Here is a 17,499-nt window from a genome sequence, read left to right as displayed (position 1 = left end):
CCTCGCCCCACCCCTCCTCGTCCACACTGAGCCCCCCCCGGCTTCTCCCCACAGTGATCTACATCTGCGGTCCGCTGGAGATGCTGCACCAGGTCCTGCGCCTGGCGCACTACGAGAGCATGGCCAACGGCGACTACGTCTTCTTCTACGTGGACGTCTTTGGGGAGAGCCTGCGCACCGAGGGCCGCCGGGAGGCCGCCAAGCCCTGGCAGAGCAAGGAGGGCCAGGACCCAGGAGGCCTGCGGGAGGCCTTCCGGGTAGGTCCCAGGCGGCACCCGGAGGGGGCGCGGGGGGACGGTGCAGGCATTTCGGGGGCGGGCTCGCTGGGCCACGGGGGACGTGCCCTGGAGGCTGGGGCTGAGGATGGAGGTGAGTGGCCCCTGGGCGGGGGGAGGTCCTGAGCCGTGCAGGCTGCACTGCCCCAACCAGTGGTCCTCCAGGAGCCCAGCCCTCCAGACAGCGCTCCTGGGCCGCCCCACAGCAGAGCAGAGGCGGCAGCCCCCGCCGCCCCCATGCGAGCCCCTTCCTGCAGCACCGGCGGCTGGGGCTCCCCCCTCCCAGCAGTCGCCTGGAGCCAAGGGAGAGCTCGCACCCGGGGCCTCACTGGCCGGGGGAACAGACCCTGCTCTGGGGAGCAGGCTGGGCCCTGCCTCCCACAGCGTGGAAGCCAAGCAGGGGGAGCAGACGCCTGCCGGGGCCTGGGGAGCTGCCGCGGCAGCCGTCTCCTCCCCCTGCCCTCCCGGCCTGGCTGGGGCATCCCCTGATGAGGGACCCCGTGTCCCCCACCCCACCCTGGGTGTCTTGGTCGGCCTTGCCCGGCTGGGCCCCAGGCAAGCACAGGCGCTGAGGCGGGGCTCTGGCGGGCTCGGCAAAGGGCTGAGCATTGGGGAGGAGGAGAGCATCTGGGGCCGGCGTGGACCTTTGTGGGGCCCCCGTGGCGCAGTGGGGAGGGTGGGAAGTGTGGCCTCGAGCTGATGTGGAGGAGGAGGAGGGGGAAGCCTGACTGTGCAAGTGGGAAGCAGGAGCCCCTTTTGGTTGGGGGCAAGGGAGAGGTGCCCCCATTTAGCTTTCATGTGACTAGTCCTCAGGATCACCTCTGTCCTGGCCAGCCTTGGTTCTTCTTGCTGAGCACTGCTGGTGCCGAGTTGCTGAAGAGTCAGAGGAGATCCTTCGAGCTGTGGGGATACGTGGCTAGCCACAAAGCTGCGGCCACGGGCATGGCTCCCTGGCACCTGGGCCTGGAACACCGGGCGTCAGCCTGCCGGGCGGTCCTGCCTGCCCCCGGCCCCATCCCTCGGCTTCCATCCCGTGGAAGGCAGCAGCTGGGAGGCGAGCTGGCATGGAGCAGAAGGGGGCCTGGGGGGCTGCTTCGGGGGTTGCCAGCTTCGGGCCTGGGGCCGGTGGGCTCCGCTGCAGCTGCCCCCCCGTCCTCCGCGGAACCCTGGGTCTGGCACTGCTCCCGCTCGTCTGTGCAGCGCAGCATGGGGGGGGGGGGGCTGGCCAGCCGGCACCGCTCCTGCCCACCCCCTCACGGCCTTTTGCTCTTGCTGCAGACGGTGCTGGTGATCACCTACCACGAGCCCCAAAACCCGGAGTACCGGCACTTCCAGAACCAGCTGATCCTGCGTGCCCGGAGGGACTTCCAGGTGGAGCTCAATGACTCTCTGGTGAGTCCCCAGAAGGGCTTTCCCTGCAGCCCCGCAGCACCTCCCTGGCGGGCGCCCTCCACCCGGGAAACCCTCAGGGGCCGGACCAAGTCTCCCCACACAGAATCACAGAGTAGTGGTGCTGGAAGGGGCCAGAAGGCCTGGGGTCCCACCCACTTCTCCCGCAGGACACTAAGTCACATCGCCTCCTTCAGAGGGCTGTCCAGACCCTTTCCGAATGCCTCCGGTGAGGGGGAGCCCGCAGCTTCCCCCGGTAACGAGTTCCCCGGTCAAACCGCGCTGCCAGTCAGGGAATTCTTCCGGCTGCCTAGTCGAAATCTGCTTGCTTTTAACGCGAGCCCCTTATTCCGTGGTTTTAAAACAGACGTGGGCCCATTTATTCTTCTGCACGGTGACCGGCCTGCTTGTGCCCGGTTGGATGTGGCAGCACATGGCTGGCCAACCTAAAATGGCCTTGAACCAGAAGCCAGAGACGGTTCAGTGGGGAAGCAGGCCCAGGGACCCGGTGCCGCCAGGCCTGACCCCGGCCGTCTGCTCTGCTCCCGCGGCTGCCCCAGCCACCCACCGTCCTCTCCACAGGCCCAGTAACGTGTCCTGCGGAACGGCGGGATCCTTTGACTCGCTCGCCATCCAGCCCGCGCATGTCGGCGCCTGTCAGCCGCTGCATGTGCCGCGCTGAATGGGCTGCTCTTCTGCGGAGCCCTCGTGGCCCCCGAAATGCCTCGCTTGCAGGGCCGGCGAGGCAGACAGGGATGCGGGATCCCGCCATGCGGCTGCAGCAGCTGGGCAGAATGGCGAAGGACCGGGGAGCGTTTGGGGAGGCGGAGCCCACCTGGAAGAGGAGGCTGCGGCAGGCGCCCGGCTGTCAGCGTCGGGGCTGCAGGGCAGCTCTCAGGCGGACTCCCCTGGGGAGGCACCTGGGGGTGCTGGTTGTCCCCCTGGAGCACTGGGGTTACCAGTGAGCCTGTAGTGGCAGGGGAGGGTTGATCCAGCGGTCACTCCAAAAAGGCCACGCAAAGAGGGGCAGGGAACAGGCCTTTGCATGCTAAGGCCGGATGCCTCCAATCACCCCTGGGGGCGGGGGGGGGTAATTCTTGGGGCTAACCAGGGAGTGGCGCCACAGCAGTCTTCCCATGGGCAGAGATGGGGGCAGGGAAGGGCTGGAGCCTAAAGCCCCTCCCCCTGCTGTCCAGGGGCACTGGTTAGTTCAAGGACAGACCAGACATGCACACGGTGGGCATGTCGTGAGCGGAGCCGGCTGGAGCCAGGGGGCAGACTAGATGGCCCGGGAGGCCCCTTCTGACTCGCTCTCTTTCTACGAGTCTATGACTCCCTCGGCCCTCAGCACTGCAGCCCCCAGCTGGAGGCTTCCAGATGCCCCCCGCGTCCCCCGCTCAGCAAGGCCGCCCTCCTCACACCAGCTGTTTCCGCAGCTTGCCGCCTCGGACTGTGCGGGTGCAGCTCCCCGGTGCTGCGCTGGAGCCTCGGTCGCACCGCCAGGACCGGCCGCTTCCCACGGCCCTTCGCGCGTGGAGCAGGCCCAGTCGCAGGCCAGCCGAGCCGAGCCGAGCCGAGCGTGGCCGCTCGCTCGCTCGCTCCGCACGCTGGGGCTCGGCCCGGCCGGCTGGCCCTCGCCCGCCAAGGCCCGGCCCGGCCTCGCCCTCAGGCCGCTTGGGAGGACGAGGCCGTGTGGAGCGCGGGCCTGGCCGGCCCCCCCGCCCCCCGGAGGCCCGGGGCTCCGGCGCACCGCTTCCAGCTTCGCTGGGATCCGAAGCTGCGAGCGCTGCCCAGCCGGGGAGCAGCGTCCGAAGGGCGCCAGCGCTTGCGACGGCGAGGGAGGGGGCGAGGCGGCGCGCTCCGACGTGGGAAAGGATGTTGTGCGCGCGATAGAGATCGGCCGGCTGCCCAGGGGAGGCTGGGGGAGTGCTGCCCCCCGCGGGGGGGGCTCTGCATGCAGGCGGGGGGCTCAGCTGCTCCCGCTGTGGCGGCGCCTTCGGGGGGCGGGCGGCGCGGGCTCCCACCGTCCCATCTGCCCACTGGAGGCTCCGGTAACAAAGGCGCCTCCCAAGAGGGGAAGGGGCTGAGACCCTCCCCCGCCTCCCGGCCAGCCCACCCAGCATCCCTCTGCCGACAGGAAGCCGCCTGTGCGCCCGCGCCGCGCCCGGAGCGGTTCCGATGCCCAGGCGCCCCCACGGCGCTTCCTCCCCCACCGCCTCCCGGGGGGGCTCTGGGGTCGTGAGGAGAGCGGCGCTCGGTCCCCCGCCGGCTCGCGGTGGCCTGGACCAGCCTCAAGCCCCCCCCCCCGGTCTTGGCTGCGCTGAGTGCCTTGGAGGAAACGGGGGGCATGTGCGAGGAGGCGGAGGGTGTCCGGGGAGCCGCGCGGGGCGGGAGCAGCGCCCGGCGTGACCCCCCCCCCCCCCCGCGCCGCGCAGAAGAACCTGGTGGCCGGCTGCTTCCACGACGGGCTGCTGCTCTACGCCAGGGCGCTGATCGAGACGCTGCGCGAGGGCGGCACCAAACGCAACACCACCGACATCCTGGACAAGATAAAGGGGCGCAAGCTGCAGGGTACCGGCGGGGCGCGGCGGGCGGGCGGGCGGGCGGGCAGGGGGGGGCTGGCCTGGTGGGAGTTTGCCAGCGGACTTGGCCGGTCCCGGCGCAGACCGCGCCCCGCGCGGCTGGGGAGAGCCGCCTCCACAGGAGCTGGGCCTGGAGCGGGCGGGGGGGGGGGGGCGGGCCCCCCCCCAGCAGCGGGGCCAGCCCCCCGCCACTCCCCCTGAGAGAGGCAGCGGCCCCTCGGCTGCTCTGGGGGCCCCTGGCCCAGGCAGGCAGGCAAGCAGGCCGCCTCTCACCCCCCCCCCCCCCCCCCAGGCGTGACGGGGACCGTCAGCATGGATGCGAACAACGACCGAGACACGGATTTCAACCTGTGGGCCATGGCGGACCCGGAGAGCGGCGAGTACCAGGTGCGGGGGCGAGGCGTGTGGGATGGTGGCCCCAGGGCCGCCCGTGGCCCCGGCATGTCCCAGGAGGGCCGCCGGGGAGCCCCGCGGGGCAAGGTAGGCCGGGATGCGGGCTTCTGGCCGGGCGGGATGGGCAGGGAGGCGAGGGGGGTGCCCGACCCCGTGCCCATAGCACGTGTGAATCAGGCCGCAGAGCGGGGGAGGAGTTCTGGCCACGGGACCCAAACCCCACTGCCTTTCTCTGCAGGTGGTAGGGCACTATGTGGGGTCGGAGAAGCAGATGAACTGGCTGGGGCCCATCCGCTGGGTGAAGGGGGGGCCGCCCCTGGATAACCCACCCTGTTTCGACATGGACGACCCCTCCTGCGATAAAAGTGGGTATCCCCGGGGGCGAAGCGGCTGTCGGACGCCCGTTTCGCGGCCCATCTTCCCCCTTGGTGCGATGGGGGGAGACACAAAGGGGGTGCGACTCCCTTTGTGACCGGCGGCGGCCGTGTGGCCATTGGGGCCCCGCCGTGCCCGGTGCCGGGAGGCATGTGCCCGCGGCCCCCCCCCCCCCCGAGGTGCCTCGGAACCTGCTGCCTGCCCCCCCCCCCACCAGGCTCCGGAATGGCTGGGTGAGGCCAGCTGGCCCTCCAGCTCCCCATGCCCAAGTTCAGCAGCAGGCCTGGGGGAGAGGGGTGCCCCCGGCCCTCGCTTGCAGGGCAGCCGCCCCTCGCCCCATTCCCGGCCTGCGGGTGGCTTCTGGGCTCGGGGAAGGCAGCGTCCAGGGAGCCGTCCCCTCAGGCCGAGGCGCCCGGAGCCAGAGCCCAGGTGTGCCAGGGCACACCCATGGCCGTGCGTGCGTGGAGGGCACTCTTGCACGCTGCCCGCACGCCCGGCACCACAGGTCTGCTCTGCTGCCCCTAACAGGTCCCCTCAGTTCCCTGGCCATCGTGGCACTGGGGGCCGGACTCACCTTCATCATGTTCGGGGTGTCCAGCTTCCTGATCTTCAGGTAAGTGTGCCGCAGGCAGAGCCTTCCTGGCCAGGCCCGCAGAGGTGGGGGTGCAGAGCAGGTGTGGGAGGGGAGGGGAGAGCAGAGCAGAGCACCCCGATGCTGCGAGGCGCCGCCTGAGGGCACGGAGCGGATCCCGGGCCAGGTGCCCCAAGCACGGCCCTGTGAGGCCGGGCTCAGCCGGGGTTTCTTGGGGCCCACGGTCACTTTCTGTGGCGGGGGGTGCGGAGCCCCAGAGCGGCCCTTCAGTTTGCCCTCGAGCTACCCAGGGGGGAGAGAGGGGTCACGCGGGCGCTGCGGCGGCCGTGGTTGCGCTCCTGCAGCGCAGAGCGGCTGCCCCTCTTTCCCCGATGACGAGCTCCGGGGCAGCCCCAGGGCTGCTGTGCGGGTGCCCCCAAGCTCCCCACCACCGGGGAGCCTGCAGGCGCCTTCATGGGTGGGGGGCAGGCACCATCCTGCAGTGGGGAACCCCTCCCTACAGCCCGTGGGGGGCTGGCCTGGGAGGCGGCCTCAGGGGCCACGTGGCGCTCTGCCCTCCAGGGGCCCAGGGCCAGGGAGCTCCCGGCAGCCCCTCCCACCACAGCAGGGGCCACGGGATTCGCGCCCAGGCCACGTGGGGGGCGCTTTCTAGTCGAGCGTCTTGAGGGTGGGGAGGCCAGGAGGCCTCTGTGGCACGTGGCCCGGCCCCGAGGTGCCCACCTGGTGCAGCAACCGGCGACAAGCCGCGGGGACAGGGCACTCTGCCCCACACGCCCGGCGGGGGGTGCCTGGGGGCTCTGGGGAAGGGAGCTGGGCCCGGTGGTCCGCGGCCTGACCCCTCCCCTGCTTTGCCCAGGAAGCTGATGCTGGAGAAGGAGCTGGCCAGCATGCTGTGGCGCATCCGCTGGGAGGAGCTGCAGTTCGGGAGCGCCGAGCGCTGCCACAAGGGGGCGGGCAGCCGCCTCACCCTCTCCCTGGTGGGTACCGCCCTGCCCCGCCCCACCCTGCCGCATCCCCACGGCCGCCACGCCGCCCGCCGGGCTGACGCTGTCTCCTTCCCCCGCGCCAGCGAGGTTCCAGCTACGGCTCCCTGATGACGGCGCACGGCAAGTACCAGATCTTTGCCAACACGGGACTCTTCAAGGTGAGCCCCGGCTGCTCCGCGCGGGGCTGGCCCCCCCGGGGACACGTCCCCCCCCGGCCCGCTCGCGCCCCCGGCCCCTGACCCGCCTTTGCCTCCCAGGGCAATGTGGTGGCCATCAAGCACGTCAACAAGAAGCGCATCGAGCTGACGAGGCAGGTGCTCTTCGAGCTCAAGCACGTACGTACCGGGCGCAGCGTGGCCGCAGTCACGAGCGGGGGGGGGGCTCTGGGGGCCACCGCGCCGTGGCAGGTGAGCTGAGCCGCTCTGGCAGGGAAGCTCATGCGCACCCGCAGGCGCGTGGGGGGCTGCCGGCATCCCCGAATGCCCACGCCACCCACACCTGGGGCGCGTGCCCCGTGCCCCCGCATCCCAGCATGCCCCCCGTGCCCTGCCACATGGCACCCGAGAGGGACGCAGTGCCGCGCCACAGACCGGCCGCTCTGCCGCTGCAGATGCGGGACATCCAGTTCAACCACCTGACGCGCTTCATCGGCGCCTGCATCGACGCGCCCAACATCTGCATCGTGACCGAGTACTGCCCCCGCGGCAGCTTGCAGGTGAGGGGGGTCAGCGGCCCCAGGGTGCGCGGGGCGTCCTGCCCGTGCCCGCGGGACCCGAGCCGTCTCCAGCCACGGGACGCATGGGCAGGAATGGCCGGCGGCCCCCTGGGCCGCCTCGTGCGGGGAGGGCGGGGGGGAGGGAGCCCCGAACGAACGGCCTGCCTGCGCTCGCTCTTCCCCACAGGACATTCTGGAGAACGACAGCATCAACCTGGACTGGATGTTTCGCTACTCGCTCATCAACGACATCGTCAAGGTGTGAGGCGGTGCCGGTGCTGAGCGGAGCTGCCCCTGCAGGCGGCCCGCTGCCTTTCGGGGGGGAGGGCCCCGAAGGGGCCGCTCTGTCTGCCCGGCAAGCAGAGTGTGCCCAGGGCGGCCGGGAAGAGGGGCCCACCGAGGCCACCGTCCTCCCGGCGGTGCTCCCGCCAGGCCCACGAGGCAGGCTGACCCCCTGGCCCCCGGGGGCCCTCCGGCCGCGCCCCATCGCCCCCTCCCTCCCCGCACAGGGCGTGGCCTTCCTGCACAGCAGCATCATCGGCTTCCATGGCAGCCTCAAGTCCTCCAACTGCGTGGTGGACAGTCGCTTCGTGCTCAAGATCACGGATTACGGGCTGGGCAGCTTCCGCCAGAGCAGCGAGGCCGAGGGCAGCCATGCCCTGTATGCCAGTGAGTGGCGTGCCGGGGGGCTCCGCCGCGCTGCCCCCTGCCTGGCCGTGGAGGAGTGGGAGCCCGCCCGGCAGTGCCGAGCCCCCGCTCGCGGGGAGGCCGCCGTGGCCGGCGAGGGGCCCAGGAGCGCCTTCTAATGCCCCGCTCCCCCCGCGCCCCCCAGAGAAACTGTGGACCGCCCCGGAGCTGCTGCAGAAGGCCCCGCAGACGCACACGCCGCCCGCCATGCAGAAGGCCGACGTGTACAGCTTCGGGATCATCCTGCAGGAGATCGCGCTGCGCAACGGGGCCTTCTACATCGAGGGCATGGACCTCAGCCCAAAGGGTGAGCGGGGGCCCCGGGCACAGGAGAGGGCCCTTGCCCTGCCCCAGCTGAGCTGGGGCTCCCCCAACCCTCGTGGCCGTGCCCGACGGTGGGATGCTCAAGTCTTGTGTTGCTTCCCAGAGGAACCCGCGTGCCCAGAGCCGGCATGGGAGGTCCCTTGCGCAGGCACAGAGGCCGTGACCCGCAGGCTGGAGGGCCACGAGCCCCGCTTGGAGACCAGCTGGCCAGCAGAGGCAGAGGCGTGGGCTTGGCCGTGCCGGTGCCCTCCCCTGTCGGCCTGCACCTGGCCAGCAGGAGGGCCCCTCGTCCCGGCACAGGTGCAAGAGGAGACGGGAGGGGCGCGTCCGTCCCGGGCCTGACCAGGCCCACTGTGGGGGGCACGGGCAGCCCCCCCGTTTCCCAGCAGCCGAAGTGGGCAGAGGGAGGCATGCGTGGCGCTCGGGGGACCCCGGTTCCCCACAGGGCTGCCCCGGCGGAGCAGGCCACCTGGAGCGTGGCCGCCCAGTGACTCCCACGTTCTGTATCTGTCTCCCCAGTCCCCCCCCCCCCCCCCCCCCCCGGGACGCTCATGCTCATTCCTCATTGCCGCGGTGGCCTGCCACCCCCTCCCGCCCCATCACTATCGCTGCCACCAGCCACCCCGCCATCCCACCAGTCCATGGAGTCACGCCTGTGCGCCCCCCCGCCCCGCCCCGCCCACACAGAGATTGTGCAGAAGGTGCGCAACAGCCAGCGGCCCTACTTCCGCCCCACCATCGACACGCAGCAGCACAGCGAGGAGCTGGCCGTCCTGATGGAGCGCTGCTGGGCCCAGGACGCCGCCGAGCGGCCCGACTTCGCCCAGGTCAAGATCTTCATCCGGCGCTTCAACAGGTGGGTGCCGGGGAAGGCCACAGGGCGGCCGGGGCAGCGGGGCAGCGCTCGGCCTCACCCCTGCCCCCCACACGCAGCCCCTCACTGCCCCCACTCGGCCCCTCCCCTTCCGCTGGCAGGGCTCTCTAGGGTTGTGCAGGGCCTCCTCCGTGCTGGCCCCACGGGAGCCGGCACTGCAAAGTCTTTGCTAGGCGTTTCCACAGCAAGATCTCTTCTCCTCCGGGACCTCGATTCCAAAGGCAGTGCAGTGAAATCAGGGTAGGTCTCCAGAGCACGGCCTGGGCAAGCCCCCTGGGAAGAAGCCCAGTGAATAAGCTGGAAGGGGCTGGGGAAGGCGGTGCTCCAACCAGCTCATGCAGCCCCCTCCGTTCCGAGTCCGTGCCCCTCGGCTAGCAGAAGCCAGCAAGGAGGGAGGCGCCAGCTGAGCAGCTGCGGGACTGTGCGCCCGGTGGGAGGGAGGCGTCTCCTGCCTCCTGACCACCGCTGACCCAGAAGACCGGACACCTGTAGGCTGGTAGCGAGCGCCCCCTTCCTGGGCAAGGCCTGTGAGCCCGTGGCGGCCCACCCGCTGCAGCCACTCGTGAGCGAAACGGAGGGCCAGGATCCGTGCCGGGCTGGTGCGGCTGGGTTCTGGCAGGCCGCGTCGGTCGCCTTGCACGAGGCTCTGTGCTGGGGGAATGGCGGACGGAGCACAACCGCGTGGATCTCGCTGGATCTCTCGGCATGTCTCAGTACCGCCCACCATTCGTACTCTTCTGGGATGCCTGCGCCCGGCCCGGCCCGGCCCGGCCCGGCCCGGCCCGGCAGCGGTTCTGCCGCCAAATGGCCAGCCAGCTCTGGAGGCGGTGCTTGGGGAGACTCCGCAGACCCCTGGGCTTGGCGAGGCAGCCAGCCTGTTCCGGCGGGCTCCCGTTCTCAGTGCAGGAGCGGACTCACCGCTCGGGGTGCTCCTTGAGCCATCTGGGCACTCGGGGCCCAGCTGGCCTCAGTGGCTAGGCGTGCCTTCTGCCAGCTCCGTGTGGTGGCCCAACGACTCCCCATCTGGACTTGCTTCCAGTAATCCACCCTCTGGTGAACTCTGCTAGATGACTACCCGGGGCTGCCCTTGAAACTGTTCAACAGAAGTTGCTGCTTGCGCAAAATGTGGCGACCCGGTTAGTGCCAGGGACCACAAGGTCTGAACGCAGGTTGCCGACTCTGGCCCGCTCACACTGGCTGGGCCCCATCCAAGGTGAGGGCGCAGGGCCTGCTCCCTTCTCTAGTCGAGGGGGCATAGTGCAAGCGGCTGCAGGGAAGGAAACCCACCACCCTTTCCCACTAAAGAAGTAGAGGAAACGCCAGTCCCCTGGGCTGGAGCCCAGCGATACCGGTTAAGCCAATTACGAGGGCAGGAGGCCAGCCGGGCGTGGGGCCGGCTGGGTCATTGCACCGAGTGCCACCATGGGGTGTGACGGTCCGTCAGCTGGACAGAAGCCATGCGTGGTGCGCTCCCGGCTTTTGGGGAACAGATCCATTCCCTTGAGCCACGCTTGCTGACCTGGAGGGGCGCAGAGACCCCTGGGGACCATCTAGCAGGGCCCAACCCCAGGGCGACAGCTCCTGGGCTCTCTGGGAAGGAGGGCACATTCCAAGGAAGAGGGAAATGGTCCGTTCGGAAGCACCCGTTCCTTGGAAGGCGAGTGTGCATCGCGCATGGGGGGGGGGGCAGCTTTGGGGGAGGGGCTTTGACCACCAGGAGCGTAGCTAATTGGGTTCGGGATAGGTGCGTGGGCCTCGCCGTGAGTTGCCCGGTTCAAAGGCTGTGGGGGCGCAGTCAGTGGTCCGAGGCCGTGCCAGTACCAGTGGCCTGGGGAAATTTCGTCGGAAGGTCCTGGAAGCCAGACGTGGGTTGCCGGGTGGAAGGCTGAAGTCGAGGGCCTTCGAGGCGGCTTCTCCGAGGTGCCACCAGTTCCCCTGCGGGGCCAGCTGCACCGGTGCCGCTGAGGAGTTGGCCCCTGAGCACGGCTGCAGCGCCCAGAGGAGAGTCCCGGTTTGTTAGGCCCTGGGGAACCTTTTGAGGCAAGCTGGGTCTGTACAGTCCGGATGGGCTCCGCTCACACCGGGATGGAACCAGGCTGCCGGTGCATCGTAAGAAGGGTTAGGCACAGCAGCTTTTAAACTGGGCCCTGCTGGGGGGAAGCCAGTGGGCGCTGGGGAGCACGTGCTTCGGGCCAAATCGTTCCTAGTGGGTGGATGGGCAGGAGGAAGTTCCGAATTGCCAAGTGCAGGAGAGGCGGGAAGAGGCGTGAATGTTGCAGAGCGCCATGGTGACCGCCTGGAGGAGCCCCCTTCCAGCCTGTCCGGGAGGAGGAGATGGGGAAGGTACCCAGGGGAGCTCCTGGCTGAATGCGAGGTGCTGAGGGCCGTGGGCTGCTGGAGGGGCTGCGCTGCCCCTCACAAAGGAAGGGAGGGACGCCTTGGGCAGCAGCGCGAGGGCATTGATAGGGAAGGCTTCAATCCCGGCTGCGCAGGAGAGGGAGCTCGGCCTCCAGGCACAGCATCAACCGGCGGATCAGAGGCATTGATGCAAGGTGGGGGGTACATGGCAAACAGAACTGAGAAGGACCTCGGAGTAATTGTGGACAATTGGCTGAACGTGAGACGACGACGAGATGCGGCCACCAAAAGGGCAGATTCTATTTTTACAAGTGTTACCTCCAAATCACAAGAAGTAGGTCCCCTACACCTTCCCTAGACAGACCACATTTGGAATATTATGTCCAGATCTGGGACCAAGATTTAAGAAAGAAGCAGGAAGACTAGAAAGGGTCCAGGGAGGGCAACCAAAATGATCCAGGGCTTGGAAACGCTGCCCTGTGAGGAGAGGCGGAGAGAACTGGGCATGTTCAGCCTTGAGAAGACTGAGCGGGGACACGGTGTCCCTCTGTAAGTCCTGCAAAGGCTATCACAAAGAGGAAGGTCAAGATCTCACTAATGCCAGAGTGCAGGACACGGAATAATCTGTTCAAGCTGCGACAACCTGGATTCAGGCTGGACGTCGAGAAAAGCTTCCTTGCTGTCAGAGCAATACAGCAGTGGAACCAGCTGCCCGGAGAGGTGGGTGGGGGGGTCTCCCACACTGGAGGCATCCAAGGCGGAACTGGGCAGCCCTCTGGGATGGTGTGACTTGGTGTCCTGCAGCAGCAGGGGGTGGACTTGATGGTCTTCACGGCCCCTTCTGACTCGACTATTCTATGAGTCTGTGATTGATTCTATGACAAAGGATTATGCACTGCAACAGAAAAAGCAGCTGTAGCAGGGCCTGAAACAGGCTTCCAAAAAATGTAGGGAGCAAGCCAGGGTAATTCACACGGCCTTCGATGTCTGTACAGTCACGCCCAGAGTATGGGAAACAAATGACACGAACCTGATAGGCCGCACTGGCGCTTGGTGGGATGGACTCCCATGCCTGGAATGCAAAGATCAACGGATAATAACCTGTCCAAGGAAAGGAACAGAAAGGAAGCAGAGTTGCAATATATGTTAAAGATACACATCTCTGCAAAGAAATACAGGAAGGCGAAGCCAGTAATCCCCTCTGGTGTGTCTGGACCAATATGAACGAACAGGGAACAAGAGGAGCACATTGCCAGCCACTCAGTCAAGAAGATGAGGATCAAGCTTTCAAAACCAAACTGCCAGCATCCTTGTCCTCGCTGTGGGGACTTGCGTTTCCCTGATCTCCGTCGGGAGGCAAATTCTGCCAACAAAGGCCCCTCCGGGAGGTTCCAAACATGCATTGCCAACAACTTCCTCCAGCAGCACGTAGAAGTAGGAGCGAGAAGTAGGGCTGTCCTATACTTGATATCGACCAACATGGGCAAAGTCGCAGCCATGGAAATGGGGGGGGGGGGGGGGAATGACCGTGCCACACTTGGCTTCTCAGGCATAAAGGAAGCAAAAGCCAAAAGTAGCCACACACGGACATGGGTTCACCAGTTTTAAAAAGAGACCCAGGAAATTCCAGGCCGGTTAGCTTGATATCTGTTCTGCATAATCAGTAAGCACAATGGGCAGGCCCTCCTCCGAAGGAACCCGTCCGGCTTCCGCAGGGGCAAGTCTCCTCTGACCAACTCATTGGCTCTCCAGGAATTTCAACAAGCACAGAGACGGGGGCAGCGCGGGAGACTTTGTTTGCTCGGACTCCCAAGTGCTGAGCAAACTAAGCAGCCATGGAGCAAAGTGGCGGGGTCCCTCGTAAGGATCCTAAACGGATTAAAGTGTAGCTGAGCAGGAGTGAGAGGCAGCTCTCCCCGTGGAGAGGTGGAGCAGTGGCGCCCCACAGCCTCTGCCTTGCTTTCGCAAGGCTTTTCAATCTCCAAAAATGACCTGAAATGAGGAGCAAGCGGCAAGGTGGCCAGGTAGGCAGATGACACCAGCCTGTTCAAGGGGGCTAAACCCAAAAGGGGCCGCCTGGAGCTCCAAAGAGCACTCTCCAGGCTGGAGGGATGTAAAGCAATGCACATGGGGGAAAAACCCCTGGCTCCAGTGTAGGTTGATGTGAACTGAGCCGAGCCGGGAGGGGCCTTGGGCTGGCATGCGCAGCCGGGTCTGAGTCGGCCCGTGCGCAGCTGCGCGAAGAAGGCCGAGTCCACGCCAGGCATTCGTAGGAATGGGTTAGAGCACTGAACTGCCAAGACGGTGCTCCCCGTGTGCAAATCTTTGGCATGAGGCATGAGCACACTTAGAATACTGCATTCAGTTCTGGCCACGTTACCTGGACAAGGACGTCACTGGGTTGGAGAAAGTGCTGAGAAGGGCAGCAAAAATCGGGGCTGAGCCGCTCCCCGTGAGGAGCGGCCACAACACCTGGGACTGTTCAGCTTAGGGGTGGCCTGGCAAAGGTGCGGACATTAATGCACGGGGTGGGGAAGAACTTAACACTGTGTGTAGTCGAAATTGTGGGGTGGCGGCAGCTGCCAAACCAGAGGGCTTCAAAAAGGGACTGCAGATCTCACGGGGCAGAGGCCATCGGTTGTGACGGGGCCTGCCGGCCGCTGCCACTCCATTGCCACAGGCGGCTCTCGTGCTCACAGCCTTGCCGGTGGCCTCTCGGGCAGGGGCCTCGCACCCGTCCTGCTCGAGTGACGCACGCCAGCCCATGGATGGGCCCCGTGGCCTCGGCTGCAGTGGAGGGCATTGCAGAGAAGGTGCCCACGGTGCCACCGACAAGTGCACGGGGTGGCTTCGCGTGCCCCTGGGGGTGCCCCCACAGGGCGGGTGGGACAGCCGTCCCGGGCCCCTCGCTGACAGGCTGCTCCACTGCAGGGAGGGCAGCTCCAGCATCCTGGACAACCTGCTGTCGCGCATGGAGCAGTACGCCAACAACCTGGAGAAGCTGGTGGAGGAGCGCACCCAGGCCTACCTGGAGGAGAAGCGCAAGGCCGAGGCGCTGCTCTACCAGATCCTGCCGCAGTGAGTGGCCGCTGGCGTGGGGGCTCTGCAGCGCCCCCGGCGGCCGTGCTGGAGCGGGGGGGGCGGGGGGGGGGGGCCAGCCGCGGGCGCAGGACTCACGGCCCGCCTCTTCCCCAGCTCGGTGGCCGAGCAGCTGAAGCGCGGCGAGACGGTGCGGGCCGAGGCCTTCGACTGCGTCACCATCTATTTCAGCGACATCGTGGGCTTCACCTCCTTGTCGGCAGAGAGCACGCCCATGCAGGTCACCGCAGCAATGGGCCCCGGGTGGCACGGGGGTGGGGGGCCAGCCCCACGGGGCCCCTCCGCTGGCGCCCTGCCCGGAGCAGGTTCAGCCGGGCCACATGCTGCCCCCCTGCAGCCGGCCGAGGGGGCGGCAGCCCTCCTGGGGACGCACCTGGCACGGCCTCCCGCCTTTGGGTTCGGCCCCACGTGTCCGGCACTCGGGCCAGCGCCTCTGCATCAGTGGTGGGCAGGCGGAAGGGCTGCCCCAGTCGGTAAAGGGCAGGCCGAACAAGGCAGTGGTGGCGGGGAGGGGGCAGCAGGGGAGGAGGCGCCACCCTGGGGGCCGTGAAGCGGCGCCTTGCGCAAGCCCCGAGCCTGGCGGGGAAGCTGCACGGGGGCCACAGCAGCACATCAGCCAGGAGGCCCTGGCGAGGCCTGTGCCTTCAGCCACCGCCCCTTGCAGGCGCTTTGCAGAGGGCGACTGCTGCACGGCCACCCGGGTGGGCCTGTTCCGGGGTCCTGGCTGGTCCACCTCTCCCGGGGCTGCTCGCCACCCCAGCAGGGCCCCCCTCCCTTGGCACAGCCCCCACTCGCCCGCTCGCCCGTCGGAAGGGTGGGGAGTGGGCAGGCACCAGCGCCCCCCGTCTTCCTTCCCGCCTGTGGCCAGGCAGAACCAGGGATGGGAACTAATGGGCTACAGAGCTGAAGGGGGGGGGGCTCCCGGGGGCCTTGGCCGACACCCCCCTGACCCAGGCCCCGGAGGGAGCAGCCCAAGTCCAGCGGCCGCGGGAGATGCATGGGGAGCGAGCGTCGCTTGCCACACGTGCCTTCCAAGGCGCGCCACTTGAGTGGAAAGGGCGGGCCAGCAGGGCCTGCTTGCTCCCCCCGCGATTGCCCTGATGGCACTGGGGGCCACGCATCACGTGTGCCACTGAATGGCTTCCGTGTGGCGAGGCGGCTTGTGCACACCGAGGGCCCACGACTGCCCGATGGCAGGGAAGGGGCTCCGCAGCTCCGGCCCCGCAGGGCGCTGTGAAGCCGGGGGGCGCGTGGGGACCAGCCCCCTTCAGCTCCTTCGGGGAACCCTCTCGAGCACCTGCCGCACCTGGCCTGCCGCTCCAGTCCCCGTCGGCCCCAGCCAACTCGCCTGCCTCCCCCCTGCGCCAGGTGGTGACGCTCCTCAATGACCTCTACACCTGCTTCGACGCCATCATCGATAACTTCGATGTCTACAAGGTGAGTGCGAGCTGGTGGGGCCGCTCCCCCGGAGCCGGGCCGGGCCGTGCGCTTGTGGGGCAGCGGCCCCCAGCACGCGGCTGCCTCATGGGCCGCCCCCGCCCCGCAGGTGGAGACGATCGGCGACGCCTACATGGTGGTGTCGGGCCTGCCGGTCCGGAACGGCAAGCTGCACGCTCACGAGATCGTCCGCATGGCGCTGGCCCTCCTCGAGGCGGTGCGCACGTTTCGCATCCGGCACCGGCCCCATGAGCAGCTGCGGCTGCGCATCGGCATCCACTCAGGCGAGTCCCGGGGGGGGGGGGACGGGCACGCGCGGCCCGAGGGGAGGGGGCCGTCCGGGGCAGAGTCGAACTGCCCCTCTCGCCCCACAGGGCCCGTCTGCGCCGGGGTGGTGGGCCTCAAGATGCCGCGCTACTGCCTCTTTGGGGACACGGTCAACACGGCGTCGCGCATGGAGTCCAACGGCGAGGGTGAGCCCCCACCCTGCCCCTCCCCGCCGGGCGGGGGCCTCTGCTGCCGGGTTGCCCCGGGGGAGCCCCCCCACACGCCCTCACCCCGCACTGCCTGTCCTTCCAGCCCTGAAGATCCATGTCTCCTCCACCACCAAAGAAATCCTGGATGACTTCGGCTGCTTTGAGTTGGAGCTGCGGGGAGACGTGGAGATGAAGGTGCGTCAGTCACGGGGCGGGCAGAGGGGGCCGCGTGGTGTCAGGGCAGGGGGCCGTCCAGTCCAGCGCTGGGCCAGCCCCGGTCCCTAGCCTGCGGCCCCCGGACCAGCGCCACGGGGCTGCCCACGCGTGACCCAGCCCCTCGCACGCCGTGTGCGTCCCTGCACGGGCCGGAGACGGCTGGCAGCCCCCGGGCACCCACCGCTTTTGCTGCCTGGCAGGGCAAGGGGAAGATGCGGACGTACTGGCTACTGGGCGAGCAGAAGGCGGCCACCAGCTGATGCGGCCGTGCACCTCCCAGCAAGAGCCACGCGCCCCGGCAGCGAGAGGACGGCCAACGCGCTGCTCCACCGGAGGCCCCGGGCCGGTCTGAGCAGGCCATGCCCCCGCCTGCTGCGCCACATGCCTCTGCCACAAGGAGCCCTTGCCCAGACGCAAGAACCGTGCTGTGGCGGCCCCCCCCGGAGCCCCCTGCGCACGGCAGCTCGAGGCTGCTCCCAGGGCTCTCTCACACTCACACACACACACAGATGCCTGCCCCCCGACCCCCCCCCCCCGGACTGGCTGGATCCAGGCCCCGCGGCTCCACGGCTCAGCTGGTTGAGCCACGCTCCCCACGTGGAGCCCGCAGCCACCCTGCCTTCCCTTCCCCTTCCCCCTCCAGGTGTAAATATAGAAATCCAGACATAGTGCACAATATTTTGTTGAAATACAGACTTTTAAACCCGGAGCACCTTTGTGT

At 68.3% G+C, this 17,499-nt stretch overlaps 1 protein-coding gene across 1 annotated transcript in view; it reads left to right on the top strand.

Moving 5' to 3' along the window:
- The window catches only part of NPR2 (natriuretic peptide receptor 2), a 31,793-nt gene extending 14,519 nt beyond the window's left edge, over positions 1-17,274 (top strand). The window contains exons 2-22 of the mRNA XM_044443878.1: positions 55-257; positions 1,554-1,667; positions 4,100-4,235; positions 4,539-4,633; positions 4,878-5,004; positions 5,543-5,627; positions 6,463-6,583; positions 6,676-6,750; positions 6,850-6,927; positions 7,203-7,307; positions 7,495-7,566; positions 7,817-7,976; positions 8,140-8,301; positions 9,006-9,174; positions 14,482-14,628; positions 14,746-14,869; positions 16,018-16,086; positions 16,196-16,370; positions 16,461-16,559; positions 16,666-16,757; positions 16,979-17,274. Of these exons, the coding sequence (XP_044299813.1) occupies positions 55-257; positions 1,554-1,667; positions 4,100-4,235; positions 4,539-4,633; positions 4,878-5,004; positions 5,543-5,627; positions 6,463-6,583; positions 6,676-6,750; positions 6,850-6,927; positions 7,203-7,307; positions 7,495-7,566; positions 7,817-7,976; positions 8,140-8,301; positions 9,006-9,174; positions 14,482-14,628; positions 14,746-14,869; positions 16,018-16,086; positions 16,196-16,370; positions 16,461-16,559; positions 16,666-16,757; positions 16,979-17,038 (2,468 nt within the window). The 3' untranslated portion in view covers positions 17,039-17,274. The remainder of the gene's footprint in view (positions 1-54; positions 258-1,553; positions 1,668-4,099; positions 4,236-4,538; positions 4,634-4,877; positions 5,005-5,542; positions 5,628-6,462; positions 6,584-6,675; positions 6,751-6,849; positions 6,928-7,202; positions 7,308-7,494; positions 7,567-7,816; positions 7,977-8,139; positions 8,302-9,005; positions 9,175-14,481; positions 14,629-14,745; positions 14,870-16,017; positions 16,087-16,195; positions 16,371-16,460; positions 16,560-16,665; positions 16,758-16,978) is intronic.
- Positions 17,275-17,499: the final 225 nt, after the last annotated feature.

The sequence above is a fragment of the Varanus komodoensis genome, unplaced genomic scaffold (genome assembly GCF_004798865.1).
Source record: "Varanus komodoensis strain SLA01 unplaced genomic scaffold, ASM479886v1 scaffold43, whole genome shotgun sequence".
NCBI lineage: Eukaryota > Metazoa > Chordata > Lepidosauria > Squamata > Varanidae > Varanus > Varanus komodoensis.
This window is presented reverse-complemented; position numbering and strand designations above follow the sequence as displayed.